This window comes from Phaenicophaeus curvirostris, chromosome 5 (genome assembly GCF_032191515.1).
Source record: "Phaenicophaeus curvirostris isolate KB17595 chromosome 5, BPBGC_Pcur_1.0, whole genome shotgun sequence".
Lineage (NCBI taxonomy): Eukaryota > Metazoa > Chordata > Aves > Cuculiformes > Cuculidae > Phaenicophaeus > Phaenicophaeus curvirostris.
This window is the reverse complement of record NC_091396.1, coordinates 1,546,990-1,568,085: the sequence shown is the minus strand read 5'-3', so window position 1 is coordinate 1,568,085 and position 21,096 is coordinate 1,546,990. Positions and strand designations below refer to the sequence as shown.

The 21,096-nt window shown below is 62.8% G+C and overlaps 2 protein-coding genes across 4 annotated transcripts; one reads left to right on the top strand and one right to left on the bottom strand.

Moving 5' to 3' along the window:
- The first annotated feature begins 32 nt into the window (after positions 1-32).
- On the top strand, positions 33-3,033 carry AIP (aryl hydrocarbon receptor interacting protein). The gene is made up of 6 exons (XM_069857280.1): positions 33-198; positions 316-495; positions 1,600-1,788; positions 2,220-2,396; positions 2,501-2,642; positions 2,728-3,033. The coding sequence occupies exons 1-6, from the start codon at positions 100-102 to the stop codon at positions 2,931-2,933; spliced, it is 993 nt and encodes a 330-aa protein (XP_069713381.1). The 5' UTR covers positions 33-99; the 3' UTR covers positions 2,934-3,033.
- Positions 3,034-4,991: 1,958 nt separating this feature from the next.
- On the bottom strand, positions 4,992-20,708 carry PITPNM1 (phosphatidylinositol transfer protein membrane associated 1). 3 transcript variants are annotated; one of them, XM_069857213.1, is made up of 23 exons: positions 20,596-20,708; positions 19,118-19,332; positions 18,610-18,731; positions 15,774-15,995; positions 14,637-14,951; positions 14,134-14,229; positions 13,899-14,006; positions 13,749-13,810; positions 13,427-13,671; positions 12,987-13,176; positions 11,677-11,784; positions 11,412-11,560; positions 10,942-11,120; positions 9,790-9,960; positions 8,928-9,077; positions 8,690-8,838; positions 8,500-8,610; positions 8,196-8,312; positions 7,625-7,773; positions 7,231-7,380; positions 6,518-6,701; positions 5,852-5,980; positions 4,992-5,757 (listed from the first exon to the last, which is right to left on the bottom strand). In XM_069857213.1, the coding sequence occupies exons 1-23, from the start codon at positions 20,671-20,673 to the stop codon at positions 5,491-5,493; spliced, it is 3,666 nt and encodes a 1,221-aa protein (XP_069713314.1). In that variant the 5' UTR covers positions 20,674-20,708; the 3' UTR covers positions 4,992-5,490. The 3 variants fall into 3 exon arrangements, with proteins under 3 accessions (XP_069713314.1, XP_069713315.1, XP_069713316.1); XM_069857214.1 differs by lacking the exon at positions 11,677-11,784; XM_069857215.1 differs by lacking the exons at positions 4,992-5,757; positions 5,852-5,980; positions 6,518-6,701 and adding an exon at positions 6,872-7,122.
- Positions 20,709-21,096: the final 388 nt, after the last annotated feature.

Sequence of the window (21,096 nt, the reverse complement as noted above, 5' to 3'; positions counted from 1 at the left end):
GGCCTCCGTGCCGCCGGGGGGCGCCGTGGCGCGGCCGCGCCTCTCCGGAAAGAGCCGAGCGGCGGCGGCGGAGGCGGCCGGAGCGGGTCGGCGGGGGCGATGGCGCAGCGGGAGGAGCAGCTGCGGGCGGACGGCGTGCACAAGGAGCTGCTGCGGGAGGGCACCGGGCCGCTCCCCGACTTCCGCGACGGCACCAAGGTCAGAGCCGGGGGCGGGGGGGGGAGACGGAGGGGTGAGGGGAGTGGGAAACGAAGGAGGCGCGCATGCGCACTGCCCCGTTGTCCGTGGTGACGCCTCGGGGCCTTCGCGCTTCAGGCCACGTTCCACTACCGGACGCTGCGGTGCGGGGATGAGGAGCGGCCGCTGGACGACAGCCGCGCGCGGGGGAAACCCATGGAGCTCATCGCCGGCAAGAAGTTCAAGCTGCCGGTGTGGGAGGCGGCGCTGCGCACCATGCGGCCCGGAGAGAGGGCGCGCTTCCGCTGCGACACTAAGGTGGGCGGGGCTTTATGGGGCGCGAGGGGCGCGGGGATTGGTTCAGGAGGCGCGAGGGGGCGGGGCCTGGGCGCAGAATGGCGCGGTGATTGGCTCGGGGGAAGGGGGCGTGGCCTGTGGCTTAGGGACACGATGATTGGCTCGGGGTGGCGAGGGGGCGTGGCCTGGGCGCATAGCGATGCGGTGATTGGCTCGGGGGTGCGAGGGGGCGGGGCCTAGAGCATAGGGACATGGATGGCTCGAGGGGGCGTGGCCTGATACACAGTGATGTGATGATTGGCTCAGATGTTGCGAGGGGGCGTGGCCTAAAGCACAGGGATGCGGTGAATGGCTTGGGGGCGTGGCCTGTGCGTATAGGGGCGCGGTGATTGGCTCGGGGAGGAAAGGGGGCGTGGTCTGTGAGCAAGAGTGGTTGTTGGGGGCGTGGTTTCTGTTGGGGGCGTGGCCTGAGAAGCGGGGGGTGCGGTGATTGGTTGAGAGAGGCGTGAGGGCGGGGCTTGTGTATAAGGGGCGGGGCTATGAGCCCAGGTAGGGCAGTGGGGGCAGGGCTGGGGGCATGGATTGAGGGGGAGTCCTTCTAGGGTGGGAGTTTGTGGGTTTGTGGGCCCGCAGGGTGTGGCTGAATGGGTGGGTGCGGGGGGGCGTGAGGTGTTTGGGGCCACACAGAGCACAGCTGGGGCGTCCCAGCCCCAGGGCGCGAGGCTGGGAGCATCCCGGTTCCCCCCAGCCCAGTGCTGTCCTGACTCAGAACCATCTCAGTGCATCCCAGTTCCCTCGTGCCAGTTCCATCTCGTCTCAGAACCACCTCAGTGCATCTCAGCTCTGGGTCACGAGGCTGGGAGCATCCCAGTTCTCCCCATCCCAGTTCCATCCCGACTCAGAACCATCTCAGTGCATCCCAGCCCCAGGGTGCGATGCCCAGAGCATCCCAGTTCCCCCATCCCAGTTCCATCCTGACTCAGAACCACCTCCATGCATCCCAGTTCCCTCATCCCAGTTCCATCCCGACTCAGAACCCCCTCCGTGCATCCCATCCCCGGGGTGCGAGGCCAGGACCCTCCCAGTCCTCACCCCCTGCCAGCAGCCTCTCCTCTCCCCCCACAGCACGTGGTTCTCTACCCGCTGGTGGCCAAGAGCCTGCGCAACATCGCGGCGGGGAAGGACCCTCTGGAGGGGCAGCGGCACTGCTGCAGCATCGCCCAGCTCCACGACCACTACTCCCTGGGCTACCCCGACCTCGATGAGCTCCAGAAGAATCCCCAGCCCCTCATCTTCGATATCGAAGTGCTCAAGGTGAGGCACCTGCTCGTACCAGCAAGAGGGATCCGGGCAGGCTGGATCCATGGGTTGAGGCTCTGCAGAGGGATCGGGACAGGCTGGATCCAGGGGCGCAGGCTCTGCAGAGGGATCGGGGCAGGCTGGATCCAGGGGCCCAGGCTCTGCAGAGGGATCGGGACAGGCTGGATCCAGGGGCCCAGGCTCTGCAGAGGGATCCGGGCAGGCTGGATCCAGGGGCCCAGGCTCTGCAGAGGGATCCGGGCAGGCTGGATCCAGGGGCCCAGGCTCTGCAGAGGGATCGGGGCAGGCTGGATCCACTGCTGAGGCCAACAGGATAAGGTTCAACAAGGCCAAGTTCTCAGGGTTTAGTAGTGGACAGGGACTCGATGGTCTCAAAGGTCTTTTCCAACCAAGCGATTCCATGATTCTGTAATGAATGCCGGCAGGTGGAGGCTCCCGGCTCCTACGAGCAGGACCCGTGGGCCATGACGGATGAGGAGAAGCTCCAGGCCGTCCCCCAGATCCACAAGCAGGGCAACGAGCTGTACCGGCAGGGCAAGGTGCAGGAGGCAGCTTCCAAATACTACGATGCCATCGCCTGCCTCAAGAACCTGCAGATGAAGGTGGGGCTCCCTGGTCCCTCTCGGGGGTGCCCAGAGGTCTCCCTACACCCCTTCCAGCGAGGAGGAGCATCCCCTCGCTCTTCCTTCTCCGTCTCATCCCGCAGGAGCAGCCGGGCTCTCCGGACTGGATCGAGCTTGACCAGAAGATCACACCCTTGCTGCTAAATTACTGCCAGTGCAAGTTACAGTGCGAGGAATACTACGAGGTGCTGGACCACTGCTCCTCCATCCTCAACAAATATGAGGGTAAGGAGCCCTGGGCCAGCGTGGCTGGCAAACGGGTCCTGGGGGCCCCAGCCTCCTCAGCCCAGCTGTTTTCTCCTTCCTCCAGACAACGTCAAGGCTTATTTCAAGCGAGGAAAAGCCCACGCGGCGGTGTGGAACGTGGCCGAAGCACAAGCCGACTTCGCCAAGGTGCTGGCCCTCGACCCCTCGCTGCGTCCCGTCGTCTCCAAGGAGCTGCGGAGCCTGGAAGCGCGTCTACGCGAGAAGGACGCCGAGGACAAGATCCGCTTCAAGGGCATCTTCTCGCAGTAGAGAGCCCAACGCTCTCGGAACAGGTTTTGGTTTTTTTTTAGATATTCCACATGTGGAATGCTCATCGATGTTTATTAATGTTTAATACAAATTTTACTTATTTGAAGTCGTTTGAAGGGGCCCAGGCGCTCGCCCCGGCCCGGTGACACTGCAGTGCACTTAAAAATTGCAGTATTAAGCAGCACGTAGCGATCGCAGTCCAAAGGGGAAGCTCTTTGCCTGGCTCTCATCATCACACCCAGGAAAAAAAGACGCTGGGGGGTGATGTGCACTCAAGCCCGCTGCTCCCTGCCAAGCGCTTTGAGTCGTCGGTTGATGGTTTTATATTTTCCATCGGGCTGGGGCAGCCGAGCTGTTTTATGGTTTGCAGGGGTTGCAGGCAAAGCCTCAGCCCCATCTCCTACCCCGCCCTGTCCTGCACTGTCACTGCTCGAGGCTGCTGCATCATCCCAAGCCGGCGATTCCTCTTTTACTACATCGTCACGTCAGCGTGGTAAATATTTTATATAGGATAACCGCTCGTTACTGCTACCTGTATAAAACTCTGGTCGTGTTATGCCAAGATAAACAAGATTAAATCCAGTCACGGGCACGTGGTCACTTGGAAAAGTTGCTGTTAGAGGTAAAGGAGGCAAAACAGGTCCTGCAGGCAGGAGCAGGGTGGGAGGAGGGAGCCTGGCACGCCCTGGCTCTTGAAAACTTGCTGCAAAACCCAGTCCTGTCTTGCTTAAGCACATCACGGATGGGTCAGAGGAGCTACACAACGGTTCATAGAATCACCAGGTTGGAAGAGACCCACTGGATCATCAAGTCCAACCATTCCCATCAATCACTAACCCATGTCCCTCAGCACCTCGGCCACCCGGCCCTTAAACCCCTCCAGGGAAGGGGACTCAACCCCCTCCCTGGGCAGCCTCGGACACTGCCCAATCACCCTTGCCAGGAAATATTTTTTCCTGCTGTCCAGCCTGAGCCTCCCCTGGTGGAGCTTGAGGCCATTCCCTCTCGGCCTGTCCCCTGTCCCTTGGGAGAAGAGCCCAGCTCCCTCCTCTCCACAACCTCCTCTCAGGGAGTTGCAGAGAGCAAGGAGGTCTCCCCTCAGCCTCCTCTTCTCCAGGCTGAACCCCCCCAGCTCTCTCAGCCGCTCCTCTTCTTCTCCAGCCCCTTCCCCAGCTCCGTTCTCTTCTCTGCACTCGCTCCAGAGCCTCAACAGGAGACAGGGCTTCCCACCACCTGGAGTTTAGGTCTCTAAGGAAACTCGCTCTTTAGCGAGCGGGGGATAAGATGGCACTGCCCACACATGGCTTAAGCTCTGCTCTGGTGAGACCCACCTGGAGCCCTGCGTCCAGTTCTGGATCCTCAGCACAGGGAGGACACGGAGCTGTTGAAGCGAGTGCAGAGGAGCCCACGGAGATGATCCGAGGGCTGGAGAACCTCCTGTGCGAGGAGAGAGTTGAGGTTGCTCAGTCTGGAGAAGAGAAGGCTGTGGGGGTGGAACAGGGTGGGCTTTGAGGTCCCTTCCAACCCAAAAGAGGGACAAGAGAAAGAGCCGTGGCAGCAGGAGCCCTGCCCACACCACCTTGACCCACTTTGCTGTTTCCGCACAGGTGTCATCGCTCAGGAGGTAAAGGAGATCCTCCCAGAAGCCCAATCACCCTTTCCGGGAAAAATTTTTTCCTGCTGTCCAGCCTGACCCTCCCCTGGTGGAGCTTGAGGCCATTCCCTCTCGGCCTGTCCCCTGTCCCTTGGGAGAAGAGCCCAGCTCCCTCCTCTCCACAACCTCCTCTCAGGGAGTTGCAGAGAGCAATGAGGTCCCTCCATCCCTGTCCTAAGACCTCTTGCAGAAAACCATCGACGCGAGAGCAGCTGGGAGGCACCCCAGGGTGGCTTTTCCCTGCTGGGACGTGTCCTAAATTCCTTATTACCCAGCTGCCACACCTAAAAACCACTTCCCATTGTCCGAGGATCCCTGGGGTCGGGGTTTTGCTGGCGGCTGGAAGCCCCGGTGCCCCCTTCGCTGGCCGCTGGGCTCGGAGCAGACACACAGGCCCCAGCCCCTCGTCTTTACAACAATTTATTTAACACCGCCACGAAACGAAGGGAACGGAGGAACCGCTTTGGAATCCCAGCCCTTCGCCTGCCCCGTGGTGGGCGACACCGGACGGAAATAAATAGGAGGGGAGCAGAGAGGTGCCGCTCGCCCTGGGGCGCAGCCGCAGGCCCCCCAACGCTGCCCAGGGACAGACGAGCCCCTCAAGCAGGAAACCAGCTCCCCAGAGGGTGAAATCACCCTGGCGCTGCCCGGCAGCAGCTCTGCAGCCCTAGAGGACCAAGGGGATGGGGTGGAAGCAGAGCTGGGGGGCAGCAGTGGGGACATGGAGCCCCAAGGGGCTCGCTCTGCCCCTGAGGGTGGCTCCGAGCGCCACCTCCCGCGCCCCCTCGCTCTCAGGGAACCCAGCCCACCCTCGTCTTCCTTCCTAGCGGTTCCGGGCCCGGTCGCGGGCTCCAGCCCCACGCGCTCCCGCAGCACAGGAGGGAGACGGCGGCCGCGCCACCCTCACTCCTCACCCTCCAGCTTGAGGCTGACGCTGCGGGGCTTGGGCCGGGGGAGCCCGGAGGGAGCCGACGAGGGCCCCGCGTCCCGCTCGGCCTGGCTGGAGCCCCGCGACCGCAGCAGCTGGCTCTGCTTCCGAAGGAAGTCGACGGGAGCCGGGCAGCCGTAGGTGCCTTTGCCCAGCACGGGCCGGGGGGGGCCCTTGGGGGAGTTGACCAAGGCCGCGGCTTCCAGCTGCGCCAGGTGGGCTGCGTAGCCCTCGGAGAGGAACTGCAGGACACACAGAGAGCCTGAGCCGGCAGCCTCGGCCAGAGTGTGCTGCCTGTGCCCCAGCGGGGTCAGGGATTGTCCCCTGCGGCCGTACCTGGCACTGGTTCTGAAACTTCTTGACGGCTCGACCCACGATGTAGATGTTCGCCGGCGCCAGCCCCAGCGAGCTGTACACAGAGATGTCCTTGGTGGAACCGTAGCCGGCGACAATGGTGATCTCGGCCTACACACGGAGAGGAGCGTTAGGGCAGGGAGCGACCCTTCCCGTGAGGACAGACAGAAAGGACCCACTGGATCATTGAGTCCAACCATTCCCATCAATCACTAACCCATGTCCCTCAGCACCTCGGCCACCCGGCCCTTAAACCCCTCCAGGGAAGGGGACTCAACCCCCTCCCTGGGCAGCCTCGGACACTGCCCAATCACCCTTTCCAGGAAAGATTTTTTCCTGCTGTCCAGCCTGAGCCTCCCCTGGCGGAGCTTGAGGCCATTCCCTCTCGTCCTGTCCCCTGTCCCTTGGGAGAAGAGCCCAGCTCCCTCCTCTCCACAACCTCCTCTCAGGGAGTTGCAGAGAGCAATGAGGTCTCCCCTCAGCCTCCTCTTCTCCAGGCTGAACCCCCCCAGCTCTCTCAGCTGCTCCTCTTCTTCTCCAGCCCCTTCCCCAGCTCCGTTCTCTTCTCTGCACTCGCTCCAGAGCCTCAACATCCTTCTGGTGGGGAGGGGCCCAGAACTGACCCCAACACCATGTTCCTGTCCCCACCTCGGTGAGCAGGCTCTGGAGGAAGGCAGCTTTCTGGCGCAGGGGGTCGTGGGTGAGCCCGTCGCAGAAGGAGACGGCACCGTGGGGGAAGTTGTGCTGGGAGAGCCAGGCCACCACGCGATGTTTCTGTATGTCGGGGCGTCCCGTCACATAAATGATCATGTAGCCCAAGTCCTGCCAGTGCCTAGAATCAGAGAATCATCAGGTTGGAAAAGACCCACTGGATCATCGAGTCCAACCATTCCCATCAATCACTAACCCATGTCCCTCAGCACCTCGGCCACCCGGCCCTTAAACCCCTCCAGGGAAGGGGACTCAACCCCCTCCCTGGGCAGCCTCGGACACTGCCCAATCACACATGCTGCCTCCAAAACCTCCTCCCCACAGGGATGCAGTGGAGCCTCCATCCCTGGAAGGCTTCAAAAGGTGTAGATGTGGCACTTGGGGACACAGTTTAGTAGGCACGGTTGGACTGGATGAGCTTAGAGGGCTTTTCCAACCTGAATGATTCTATGATTTTAGCAAGGTAGAGCTGAGTGGTTTCACAGGATGCTTCAGGAGCAAAACTGGGAGCAAGACCACGTTTCTGCAGCAGCACAGAGACACTGAAAACACCAGGTGAGGGAGTGGCAGATCTCCCAGCTCATCCCTGGGTGGGTAGCTTGCTCCAATGTCCCCAGTCGGGTTATCCTCGCCATGAGAAGAGCACCTACCGTACAACGTCGACCGCCCCCGCCCGCACTTTGGGGTCGCCGCCCATGATGGAGACGCTGGCAGTGAAGGAGCCATCGATGCTGAACACGACTGACTCGGTGCCTCGAGCCACCACGGTCAGGTACGCCTCGGCATAGGTGTGATCCCCCCTGGAATGGGAGAGAATCAGAGAATCACCAGGTTGGAAGAGACCCACTGGATCACTGAGTCCAACCATCCCCATCAATCACTAACCCATGTCCCTCAGCACCTCGTCCACCCGGCCCTTAAACCCCTCCAGGGAAGGGGACTCAACCCCCTCCCTGGGCAGCCTGAGAGCAGGGAGACTTGGAGGAGGCTCTTCCAAAAGGGCTGGAGGAGGAACCAGGATGGCACCACACACCCCTATCTCACCTGACCACCATGCGCACAGGGTAGATGCCGATGGCCAGAGCCTTTTCTGGAGGGATGGTGAAGGTCAGGCGCCCGCTGCTGTTCGTCAGCTCGGTGCCGTGGTGCAGCCACTTCCCCGACAGCGGCTGCGTCATGATGTAAATGTCCACCTGGGAGGGATAAACAAGGACTGAACCTCCAGATCCTGCTGTGTCACAGAACCATAGAATAACCAGGTTGGAAGAGACCCACCGGATCATCGAGTCCAACCATTCCCATCAATAACTAACCCATGTCCCTCAGCACCTCGGCCACCCGGCCCTTAAACCCCTCCAGGGAAGGGGACCAACCAACCCCCCCAGGTCCTTCTCCTCCAGGCAGTTTCCAGCCAGCCTTCTCCTAGTCTGGAGCTGCTCAGGGTTGTTGTGCCCCAAGTGTCCCCAGCCTACAAGCCCTTACGACCTTCTCCCTGCATCCCACAAGGATCCTGTTCACCACATCCCCTGCTGTGGGCAACACCAGCCCTGTGCTCGCTCCTGGACGCCCCACCCTGTTTGATGGGGTCTTGGCAGCACACGGAGCCCAGCGGTACCTTCTCCCCCGTCAGCGTCACCACGTCCAGGGGTCCGTACATGAAGCGCCCGCTGAGGACCTGAGCTTTGCCCTCGCAGATGATCACATCGCAGGCCCGGTGGTTGGGTGTCATGTTCTGCGGGGACACGGGGGGCTCAGAACCCTGTGCTGGGTCTGTGGGTGGCACTCAAGGGAGCTCCCGAGGTGGCCCGGTGGCCCTGCCAGGCTGCAGAACCATCGCGGCAAACAGGAACCTGCCTGGGCACCCAGGGACAGCTGGAGCAAAGAGTTGGTTGGGCTCCTGCTGGCCCCAGGGCACCTACCCGGATCTTCACTTGGGTTCGTTTGCGCTGCCACTTCTCCCGGGGGAAAACGGGGCTGTAGATCGAGCTCTCCTCGCTCTCCGCTGGCTGCGGACCCTCCTTCTCCATCACCTGCCGAGCAGCACAGCTCCCCCTCAGCTTCCAGCGGCCCCGGCGAGCCGCGCTGCCCGCCCTGCTGTGCCCGCCCTACCTGGCGCAGGATGAAGGCCACCACGTCCGAAGATTCCCAGTAGCTGGCGTGGAAGAGATGGGGCAGGGTGATGGTGGGGAAGGCGGTCAGGGCATCGGGGCAGTACAGCGAGTAGTCGATGCGTTTCGGGCCCCACCAGCGCTCCAGAACTGTGGGGAGAGCTGGAATGAATCCGTTTCCTGACCTTATCCGCCGTTGCGCAACCCGAGGGGTCGGCATGGGATGGGATGGCGCTTACTCTTGACGACTTCACTGGTGCTGGCGGGAGTGGGGGGCTCTCCCAGCTCGCTGCCCCTCCAGAAGCCCCCGAAGTTGCTGGTGGGAGTAGGGGGAGCGGCCACGTCCACCTCGGGAAGGAACAGGGCAGAGTGCGTCTGCAGGGCCTCCGCTGCGGAGAGAGATGAGTGAGGCCACCTAGGTCCCTCCTCTGGACATCAACCACCCTGAGATCCCCCTCCAGTAGAGCCCTACAAGGGTGGGCTTAGAAACATAGAATTGTAGAAAGGTTTGGGCTGGAAAGGAGCTCAAAGTCCATCCAATCCCACCTCCTGCCATGGGCAGGGACACCTCCCACTGGATCAGCGGCTCCAAGCCCCATCCAACTTTGGCCTTCAACACCTCCAGGGATGGGGCAGCCACCCCTGCTCTGGGCAACCTGGGACTCCTCACCCTCACAGCAAAATATTTCTCCCCAAGATCTCACCTCAATCTCCCCTTTTGAAGCTCCAAACTGTTCCCCCTTGTCCTATATCCCTGCACTTCTTCATCCAGAGCCCCTCCCCAGCTTTCCTGGAGCCCCTTTCAGTCCTGGAAGCTGCTCTAAGGTCTCCCCACAGCCTTCTCTTCTCCAACGCCACCTCTCTCAGCCTGGCCTCATACAGGAGGTTCTCCAGCCCTCAGACCATCCCCGTGGCCTCCTCTGCACTCGCTCCACCAGCTCCATGTCCTCCCTGTGCTCGTGTAGGGCTTGCACCTCACTTTCTCCTCCCCTGAACCAGGCTCCAGCAGTGCCGTGGGTGCTCTGGGTACCCCAGAGCAAAGCCAAATCCCCAAACGCACCCCAGGACACCTGGAATCAGCCCAGCATGGGAGTCACTCACCCAGCAGGGAGGAGGTGCCATCCCCCAGCGGGTATTTCTGGTAGCGGGGCACGCTGAGCGGTGGGACGGCGTGGAAGGCTTTGGCCAAGAGGGGCTCCAGGCGAGAGGCGCAGGGATCGGCCGCGTGGAAGAGGTTGTAGATCTGCTCGCAGGCGGGACGCAGCTGGGCCACTGCGGCAGAGAGGGGCGAGTTGGGGCTGTCCCACAGCAAGGACAGAGCACGAGGGTCCAACACACACAGGGCAGTGCGGCCAGGAGCTCAGCACCCGGCATGGAGAAAGCAGGACCCGGGGAGAGGAATGGCTGGGGACGCAAACCCAGGGTGCTGGTGACAGCAAGGATCCTTGTGGGATGCAGGGAGAAGGTCATAAGGACTTGTAGGCTGCGGACACTTGGGGCACAACAACCCTGAGCAGCTCCAGCCTAGGAGAAGGCTGGCTGGAAACTGCCTGGAGGAGAGGGACCTGGGGGGGTTGGTTGAACAGGAGCCAGCAGGGGCCCAGGGGGCCAAGAAGGCCAAGGGCATCTGGGCTTGGATCAGACCCGGCGTGGCCAGCAGGGCCAGGGAGGTTCTTCTCCCTCTGGCCTCGGCCCTGGGGAGAGCGCTCCTCGAATCCTGGGGTCAGTGCTGGGCCCCTCCCCACAAGAAGGATGTTGAGGCTCTGGAGCGAGTGCAGAGAAGAGAACGGAGCTGGGGAAGGGGCTGGAGAAGAAGAGGAGCGGCTGAGAGAGCTGGGGGGGTTCAGCCTGGAGAAGAGGAGGCTGAGGGGAGACCTCATTGCTCTCTGCAACTCCCTGAGAGGAGGTTGTGGAGAGGAGGGAGCTGGGCTCTTCTCCCAAGGGACAGGGGACAGGACGAGAGGGAATGGCCTCAAGCTCCACCAGGGGAGGCTCAGGCTGGACGGCAGGAAAAAATATTTCAAGGAAAGGGTGATTGGGCAGTGTCCGAGGCTGCCCAGGGAGGGGGTTGAGTCCCCTTCCCTGGAGGGGTTTAAGGGCCGGGTGGCCGAGGTGCTGAGGGACATGGGTTAGTGATTGATGGGAATGGTTGGACTCGATGAACCGGTGGGTCTCTTCCAACCTGGTGATTCTGTGATTCTATATTCTAAGGGAGGGTTGGGGGCTGGCACGGCGGCTGGCAGGGGTCCTCACCATCCAGAGTGGGCATGACGGTCTTGCGCAGCGCGAGCACCAGCCCCAGCGGGGAGCCAAAGAGGAAGAAGCTGGATACCTTAAAATCGAGGCGGGTGCTGGTGCCCTCCAGCCCGTCCAGCGCCGCGGTGCCGCTCCGCAGTGCCTCTGCCTCCAGCGGGACCTCGCTGGCCTGCAGGCTGGGACAGCAGCGCCAGTGGGCGTGGGGAAGGACGGAACCATCCCGCTCCCACCACAACAGGGACAAAGCTGTGCCCAGAACGGCCCCGTTAGCCCGGAGGAGCCGCTGGAAGAAGCAGGGGAGCTCCAGCAAGAAGCCCCAGGGCAGGCAGCCCCCATGCAACGCTCCTTCCCAGCCTGGTGCAGATGGGAAGTTCTTCCTTTCCATAAAGCACAAAATTATTTGGGAGATGACCAGGCTTCCCCCAGGGACAGGCCCCAGCGCTGCCGACCGTTCCCCTGGCTCTCACCTGCACGAGGAGCTGTGCTGGTGGCTCTCCCCCTGCTCCCGGCAGGGCGGCTGCGTCCCCGGCTCGGAGCTGGCTCCTGCTGCTCCGTCTGCTCCATCGGCCAGCGGATCCCTGGCGCCGCACAGCTCGGGGGAGATGGGCTCTGTGCTCTGTGAAGGGAGAAGCAGCAAACACCCACGCCCTCTTTAGCCAGCATCCAAGGGCACAAACCCCATTCCCACCCTTCCCAAACCCCAAACTGGAGATGGGGGGACCAGCAACTCACCAGGCTGCCACGGCGGCTGCTGCCACGGCTGCCACCGGAGCCCGCCCGGCTCTGGCAGAGCGCGTCGAAGCCCAGGATGCCGCCCACGCAGTCCCCCAGCAGCACAACCTGCGAACGGCACATGCCGGTGACAAAGGTGAGGAAGGACAGAGCCTCCAAGCCCTCTGCACCGCGACAAAGCAGCCCCTGAACAAGTTCACAGATGACACTAAGCTGGGTGGGAGCGTGGGTCTGCTGGAAGGTCCAAAGGGATCTGAACAGGCTGGAACCATGGGCTGAGACCAACGGCAGGAGGTTCAACGAGGCCAAATGGCGGGTCCTGCACTTGGGGCACAACAACCCTGAGCAGCTCCAGCCTAGGAGAAGGCTGGCTGGAAACTGCCTGGAGGAGAAGGACCTGGGGGGGTTGGTTGAACAGGAGCCAGCAGGGGCCCAGGGGGCCAAGAAGGCCAAGGGCATCTGGGCTTGGATCAGACCCGGCGTGGCCAGCAGGGCCAGGGAGGTTCTTCTCCCTCTGGCCTCGGCCCTGGGGAGAGCGCTCCTCGAATCCTGGGGTCAGTGCTGGGCCCCTCCCCACAAGAAGGATGTTGAGGCTCTGGAGCGAGTGCAGAGAAGAGAACGGAGCTGGGGAAGGGGCTGGAGAAGAAGAGGAGCGGCTGAGAGAGCTGGGGGGGTTCAGCCTGGAGAAGAGGAGGCTGAGGGGAGACCTCATTGCTCTCTGCAACTCCCTGAGAGGAGGTTGTGGAGAGGAGGGAGCTGGGCTCTTCTCCCAAGGGACAGGGGACAGGACGAGAGGGAATGGCCTCAAGCTCCACCAGGGGAGGCTCAGGCTGGACGGCAGGAAAAAAATATTTCCTGGAAAGGGTGATTGGGCAGTGTCCGAGGCTGCCCAGGGAGGGGGTTGAGTCCCCTTCCCTGGAGGGGTTTAAGGGCCGGGTGGACGAGGTGCTGAGGGACATGGGTCAGTGATTGATGGGAATGGTTGGACTCAACGATCCAGTGGGTCTTTTCCAACCTGGTGATTCTGTGATTCTATGATTCAGTGGAGCCCGAAGTGAAGCCTCCCCCAGATCACAGAATTATGGATTGGTTTGGGTTGGAAGGGACTTGTACAAATCATTCAGTCCAACCCCCCGGCAGAGGCAGGAACAACTTTAACCAGATCAGGTTGCTCAGAGCCCCATCCAACTGGACTTTGAATGCTTCCAGGGGTAGGGCATCCACTGCTTCTCTAGGCAGCCTGGGCCAGGGCCTCCCCACCCTCACAGGAACCCATTTCTTCCTTATATCCAGCCCAAATCCCCTCTCACCTGGCCGCAGAAGCCGGCTCCCTCCCCGGTGCGCACGAAGGCGCTGTAGGCCTGGTTGGCGCGGGCGATGACGAAGCCCACGGCGTGCTGGTAGCTCGCCGAGGAGGTGGCCAGCAGCGGGAGGGCTGCCAGCGGGATGTGGTCCTGGCTGCTCGACAGGCTGTCCCTGTCGTGGCTGTAGGGGCTGAGCCTGGGAAGGGAACACAGAGGATGAACCGGGGTGGTCCCCACGTCCCCACCCCACCGCGCAACGCTCGGATGCTGCACCAAGAGTTACCTCCATCCCACCCCTATCCCATCGCGTCGCTTGTCCTGGATGCTCCACCAGGAGGAGGAAAGTCCCCTCTCCGAGCCCACCACCTCTCTGCTCCCCTCCCACAGCTCTGGGATGTTTTTTTTCCAAGGGGGACAGCCCCCTCCAAGCCCCACGGCGTCCATACTTGGAGACGAGGGCGTAGGCAGCGGCGCAGATGGGCGGGCAGGGCACCAGGCGCAGCGCCACGTGCCCCAGCGCCTCGGGGAAGTGGACGCGGGTGACGGCGTCGAAGGTGGCCGCCAGCGTCTGTACGTCGGCCTGCTTGGAGCCCGGCTCGCCCACTCCCTGATCCAAGATGTTGCCGCTGTGGAGGATGAGGAAGAGGACGTGGATCCGGCACGCCTGCGCCGCGCTGTCCACCGAGCTGCCCTGCGGGAAGGAGAGCGCTGCCGTCGGCCCCCGCGCCGCGACCGCAGAACGAGGGACGGGACGAGCGGGCCACGCACCTCGGGAAACGCAGACGCTCCCAGTCCTTCACCATCCACCTTGGCAGCGCTGGCCGCGTCCCCTGTGAGCACACGGCCCCGGTGAGCCTGGCCGGGGTATCATCCCTCCCGGGACCCCCACACCGGGGTTTGGGGTCTCCTGCCACTCACCCAGAGCTTCATCCAGCTCCGTCGGCCGCTCCAGCGTGTCCAAGAAGTCATTGGAGCTCCACTTGGTCATCTCCTTCGCAAAGACGTCGTCGCTGTCGGACAGGTCCTCTGCGGTGCCAGGGAGGGGACCGTGGGTGGGGAGCCCACCAGGTTCCCCCCTCAAGGGTCACATCCAGCTCGCCTCGAGCTGGTCCCCGTCACCAAAACGCTGAGCTACGGGGCTGCCAAGCCGTACCGTGGGCATCGAAAAATTCCTCTTCGGAACTGTTCTCGGAGTCGCGGGCTATGTTCTGAATCCGCCACTCAGACAGGCTCTGAGGAGACACCCCCCCTGCCACCAGTGCGGGGTCAGCACCCAGAGACCCCCCAACAGCGAGACCTGGCTCCTGCACCCAAACTCCACACCAGGAGACCCAGGGCCATCCTGGAAGAACACAAACTCCCCACAGGGTGACCCAGAGCCCCTTCGGGGACATCCAAACTCCCCACTAGGAGATCCAGGGCCACCTCAGGGACATCCAACCTGTCCACCAGGAGACCCAGGGCCACCTCTTGGGCATCCAAACTCCCCACTAGGAGACCCAGGGCCACCTCTGGGGGAACCCAAACTCCCCACCAGGAGACCCAGGGCCACCTCTTCGGCATCCAACCTCCCCACCAGGAGACCCAGGGCCACCTTTGGAGAACAGCAGCAACCAGGGGGTCTCCATCCCACGCATGCAGGACCTGGTCTCTCACCTCCATGCTGGGAAGAGTAGGAGGACCGTGAAGACGAGGACCACTGCTTGGCAAAGGTGTCATCAGGGGAGGCATCAGCCCCTCCTTGGACCTCGGTCCCCTCCTGCCCGCTGGCGTCCCCTGGCTCCGGCCGCCCCTCGGGGCTGGGCCCGGGGGTGGGAGGCTCCTCGGTGTCACCACACTTGGCCATCTTCTGCGCCAGCATCCGTGCCGTCTCCTCCTCCAGCTGCCGGATGTCCTCCATCGTCAGGTCCGTCCATTCGTCCTGCCAGCACCAGGCCTGCCGATGGGCGCGCAGCATCACCTTCCGCAAACCTGCGACGGCAAGAGAGGAGCGGGGAGAGAGCCCGGCATGGGCCAAACGCCAGGCCCTGCACTTGGGGAACAACAACCCTGAGCAGCTCCAGCCTAGGAGAAGGCTGGCTGGAAACTGCCTGGAGGAGAAGGACCTGGGGGGGTTGGTTGAACAGGAGCCAGCAGGGGCCCAGGGGGCCAAGAAGGCCAAGGGCATCTTGGCTTGAATCAGACACGGCGTGGCCAGCAGGGCCAGGGAGGTTCTTCTCCCTCTGGCCTCGGCCCTGGGGAGAGCGCTCCTCGAATCCTGGGGTCAGTGCTGGGCCCCTCCCCACCAGAAGGACGTTGAGGCTCTGGAGCGAGTGCAGAGAAGAGAACGGAGCTGGGGAAGGGGCTGGAGAAGAAGAGGAGCGGCTGAGAGAGCTGGGGGGGTTCAGCCTGGAGAAGAGGAGGCTGAGGGGAGACCTCATTGCTCTCTGCAACTCCCTGAGAGGAGGTTGTGGAGAGGAGGGAGCTGGGCTCTTCTCCCAAGGGACAGGGGACAGGATGAGAGGGAATGGCCTCAAGCTCCACCAGGGGAGGGTCAGGCTGGACAGCAGGGAAAAATATTTCCTGGAAAGGGTGATTGGGCAGTGTCCGAGGCTGCCCAGGGAGGGGGTTGAGTCCCCTTCCCTGGAGGGGTTTAAGGGCCGGGTGGACGAGGTGCTGAGGGACATGGGTTAGTGATTGATGGGAATGGTTGGACTCGATGACCCAATGGGTCTTTTCCAACCTGGTGATTCTACGACTCTATGGCTCTGGCGCTCCCCAAAACGGTGTCGGTTGAAGGATCACCACACTCACCCACATCATGGATAAACTGCTCGATTTTGGACTGCATCCCCCAGTAGCGAAACTCCACCTTGCAGAGCTTGTAGGCGCACATCAGGGGCCCGCCGGCGGCCGCCTCCAACCAGTCATCTCCCAGCGGGCCCCGGCCCGTCTTGACCGAGCGGTAGAGCTTGGGGTCCTCCTCGGGCTTGTATTCCCCGGGGGAGATGGGGTCACGCACAATATCGATGGTATCTGTGGGGAGAAGAGCGCTGACTCCCTCGCAGGACTCAGCGAGGGGACACAGGAGGGTGGGAGCCCCCTTGGATTGAAAAAGTGAGGAAAAAGAAACAAAAATTAGAGTGGGTACTTGTCAAATTAATCCCATGTGCCACCAGGCAGCAGCAAACGCTCTCCACCCTGCGGATCTAACGACAAAGGGTGCACCAGAGAGGGTCCTGTCCCTCGCACGGGGGCCTGATCCAGCGCCTTGTGGGACGCACAACGCGGCTGCGAGAGGCGCTGGGGGAGGCGTGGAGGCGGCGAAGCGTGCGAAGAGCCAGGGCTGACACACATACGCGCATTAGCCAGGAGATTTGGCAGCTGGGAGAGCGGCCCCGGCGACCCCGGGGGATGTAGGGGGTGAGGAGAGATGGATGGAGCAGCTCAGCGTAGTGCGGAGCCCCACCAGAAGCACCCCCAGACCCAAAGAGCCCCCAGAAATGGGGCAGGGGGCTCAGCAAAACCACATTGAGTCGGAGGATGCGATGGCAACGCTGCCTTCTCTCCAAATCAGGATGGGCTCCCCAGAAGGGAGCGGGGCTCACGGATGGCACCCAGGAAAACATGACCCAACAGCCCTTGGGGGGCTGCTCAGGTCCAATCCCACACAAAGTCTCCTCCAGTTGGGTTGCTCCAGCCCTGTCTCCAGACCAGCTCCCTCCAGATGGGTTTTGGGGGGCCCTGAGGGGGCACCAGGGCTCCCCGCTGGCCCCCAGGACCTTCCCAGCGTGCCATCCCACACGCCTCTTCCCCACTGACGCCCCTGAGGTGCCTTCTGGCATCTTCCTCCAGCTCAAGCCACAAAAAAAGGGGGGGAAAGAACTTTGATGACTCAGAAAGCAAACGAGAGCTGCAGGGCAGGCGCTATGAAGCAGGGCTTTTCCCGGGGCAAGGAGCTGAAACACAAAGCCTTCCAAAGCTCCCCAGCCTGCAAAACAACACCACGCGGTGGGAAAGCAGCCCTGGTGTCTAAATCACACGGCGAGAGAGGTTGAAAGGACATCCCAGAGCTGGCACGGGGCGGGGATCCCAAAGCACAGCCTTGCGTCCTCTCCGATTATCCCTGTACGAAGGGTAGAGCAGCTCCACGGACGCTAGAGATGCCTCAATCCCACAAAAGCACCAGCGAGGCGCGGCACACGGCACGGCCACGGTGGCGAAGGGACCACGAAGCCTTAAATTGGGACCTGATGGGACGGCTGAGCAGCTCACGAGGAGCCAGGACAGGACCTGCAAGCAGCTCCTGGCAGCGTCAGCGATGACCAGCAGGCCCTTTTGCTTTGACCGCTGCGAGAAACTTGGCCAGGAGGCCGTTATCCCCGCGGGTCACCCCGATCACGTTATCTCACCACCCTTTGAAACACAAGACGGGGTTTAAATCCGTCAGCGCTACCGGACACCGGGATGACAGCGAGAACTGGCAAAGAAAATCCCAGCAGGGACCATGTCAGAGCCGATCCCACCCCAAGTCCCGCTCCCCGGGGATCCACCCAGGCTGCCTGGTGGGCCAAGAGCAGAATTTGCACCCCCCCCATCAGCCCAAGGCGCCGGCATCCAGGCCGAACATCCCCGATTCCGCAAGAGCCAACGCGAGAAATAGGTCAGATGAATCATTTCCTCCGAGTGCCTATTTTAGGCCTCCATTTTAAGAGGCAGCGCGTCACGCTCGGCGCTCCAGCACCTAAAACGACAACGCCGGGGAAAAAGAGGCTGCGGTGCCGGGGCCAAAGCCGCCAGCGAGGGAGGGATCCCAGCCCGGGCTTCCTGGGCTCTGCCTGTCATCCCCCGGCACGGTGTGGAAGGGCTCGGAGCCCGAGAGCCATCTGGAGCGAAGCCCCGGGGAGCAGGGGAAGCAGGACAAGGGGTGGGAAAATGGGGACAAGCTCTTCCAGCTTCCCCTCCTCCAGCTGATCCAAAATGCCCTGCGGGAGCCCGGTCTAAGTTCCCAGGAGAAGGAACCGGGACAGCAAAGCCGGGTCAGATGGAGCGGGACAGGGCTTGGGATGTGGAAGGAGACAGAAGCGGGCTGGGATCAGGAAAGGGAGGGCTGCAAATAAATATAGTCAAGGGATGAAGGCAGAGGATGAAACTGTCCACCAAAACTTCCTCCATGTGGCCTCTGGGCAGAGAGCTCAGAGCTGGTCTCTTCTCCCAAGGAATAGGTGATAGGATAGGAGGAATGGCCTCAAGGTGCACCAGGACAGGTTCACACTGAGCATTAGGAAACATTTCTTCATCTAAAAGGTCCTCAAGCACCGGCAGAGACCGCCCAGGGCGGTGGTGGAGTCCCCATCCCTGGAGGGGTTTAAAAGACGGGTAGATGAGGTGCTCAGGGATGGTTTAGTAGTGGACGGGGACGGTTGGGCTTGATGATCTCAAAGGTCTTTTCCAACCAAGTGAATCTCTGATTCTATGACACAGGTGCCTCCCCCTGCCAGGCTCCCCCTATCGTTATCCCCAAAACGCGAGGGAGAGCAAAGCCGAGGGTGTTGCAGCCAGCAGGGAAGCGGGGAGACCCGGGGGCGAACACCGGCAGCCTGGGGATCTGCCCAGCACCCCGAGCCAGCCTCGCGGTGGCTCTACGCACCCAAAATCCTCTGCCTCTTCTCAGCCGAGCTCAGGTTGAAGACGTTGGTCTGCTGGCCCGCGTCCGGACGGTAATAGGTCTCAATCTCGATGGAGAACTTCTCCACAAAGGGGCAGGTGTACCTGGGAGACACATGGAGACAAGGATGAAGAGAAGGTTCCAAGGAGATCTTACCTTCCAGAACCTGAAGGGGCTACAAGAAAGCTGGAGAGGGACTGTTCACAAAGGCTTGGAGTGATAGGACAAGGAGAAATGAGTGTAAAATGAAGAGGAGCAGATTTAGCCTTGACATAAGGAAGAATTTCTTCACCGTGAGAGTGGGGAAGCCCTGGCCCAGGTTGCCCAGAGCAGTGGTGGCTGCCCCATCCCTGAAGGCCAGGTTGGATGGGGCTTGGAGCCCCTGATCCAGTGGGAGGTGTTGGAACTGGACGATCTTTGAGGTCCCTTCCAACCCAAATTCTATGAGCCTGGTGGCACGGTCAGCCCCGCAGCCCACCCCGTGTCCCACCTGGTGCGGGTGTAGGGGTAGGCGTTCCAGGATTCCTCCTCCACCTGCAGCGCGGCTTTGGGGAGCAGCGCCCGAAACCAGCTGGGGATGTGGGAGCCGACATGGTAGATCTTGTGGGTGTACTGGCCGCTGCCGCCGGGGCCGTCGCTGTAGGGCCGGTTGGCCAGGATCTCCACCCCGCTGCCCTCGCCGCTTGACTCTTCCCGGCTCTTCTTCTGTGGGAAGAGCCGCTGGGTGAACCCAGGCACCCCCAGATCCCACAGATGCTCCTGGAACGCCCCCTGCTCGGCTCCATGTCCTCAAACCCAACCACCCTCAGCGACACCCCTGCCAAAGCCCTGGGGGCATCCTCAGCCCCACAGCTCCCTGCACCCCCAGCTCCCCACGCTCAGCCCCATAGATAGCTGCACCCCCCAGCTCCCCACGCTCAGCCCCACAGATCTCTGCACCCCCAGCTCCCCACGCTCAGCCCCATAGATCTCTGCACCCCCAGCTCCCCACGCTCAGCCCCACAGATCCCTGCACCCCCAGCTCCCCACGCTCAGCCCCATAGATCTCTGCACCCCCAGCTCCCCACGCTCAGCCCCACAGATCTCTGCACCCCCAGCTCCCCACGCTCAGCCCCATAGATCTCTGCACCCCCAGCTCCCCACGCTCAGCCCCATAGATCTCTGCACCCCCAGCTCCCCATGCTCAACCCCACAGATCTCTGTACCCCCTGCACCCCCAGCTCCCCATGCTCAGCCCCACAGACTCCTGCACCCCGATGCTCAGCCTCACAGATCTCTGTACCCCTCAGCTAAATCCTGAGAGCCCCCTACACCCTCAGCTCTCCGTGCTCAGCCCCAGAGCCCCCTTGCACCCCCACAGCTCAGCCCCAGAGCTCCCTGTACCCCCCACACCCCATGCTCAGCTCCACAGCTCAGCCCCACAGCTCCCTGCAACCCCCAAATCTCATGCTCAGCCCACAGGCCCCTGCACCCTCAGCTCCCCATGTTCAGCCCCATAGCCTCTTGCACCCTCAGCTCCCCATGCTTAGCCCCACAGATCTCTGTACCCCTCAGCTCAGCCCCACAGCTCCCTGCACCCCTATGCTCAGCCCCACACCTCCCTGCACCCCGCTTCAAGCTCTGCTCCACAGATCCTTGCACCCACTGCTCCAGCCCCACAAATCCCTGCACCCCCCTTGCTCCAAGCTCTGCCCCACAGATCCCTGCACCCCCATGATGCTCAGCCCCACAGATCCCTGCACCCCCTGCTTCAAGCTCTGCCCCACAGATCCCTGTCCCACAGCTCCCTGCACCCCAGCTCAGCCCCACAGCCCCCCGCACCCCCAGCTCAGCCCCACAGCCCCCTGCACCCCCAGCTCATCCCCACGCCCCCTGCACCCCCAGCTCAGCCCCACAGCTCCCTGCACCCCCAGCTCAGCCCCACAGCTCCCTGCACCCCCAGCTCAGCCCCCGCGGGCGCTGCCCCACCTGGATCATGTAGAGCTGGGCCACCTGGTACTCCTCCAGGCTCATGGGCAGCAGGATGTGGTACTCTTTGATGAGCATGGCGGCGGGGGGGGGGGCGGCGGGGTTTGGGGGGTGGGGGGGGCAGCGCCTACGGGGCCTCCGTTACCCCGGCCCGGCCCGCCCCGCTGCCATGGCAACGCGCCCCTCAGCCGCCCGCGCTCGCCCCCCGCCCGCTCGGGCTCCGCTCGCCCCGCTTCGGCTCTTTCCGCCTGCGCTCGCCCCCCGCCCGCTCACTCTTCGGCTCCCTTCGGCTCTTTCCGCCTGCGCTCGCCCCCCGCCCGCTCACTCTTCGGCTCCCTTCGGCACTTTCCGGCTGCGCTCGCCCCCCACCCGCTCAATCTTCGGCTCCTTTCGGCACTTTCCGGCGCCGCTCGCCCCCCGCCCGCTCAGCTTCGGCTCTTTTCGGCGCCGCTCTCCCCCCGCCCGCTCAGCCTTCGGCTCCCTTCGGCTCTTTCCGGCTCC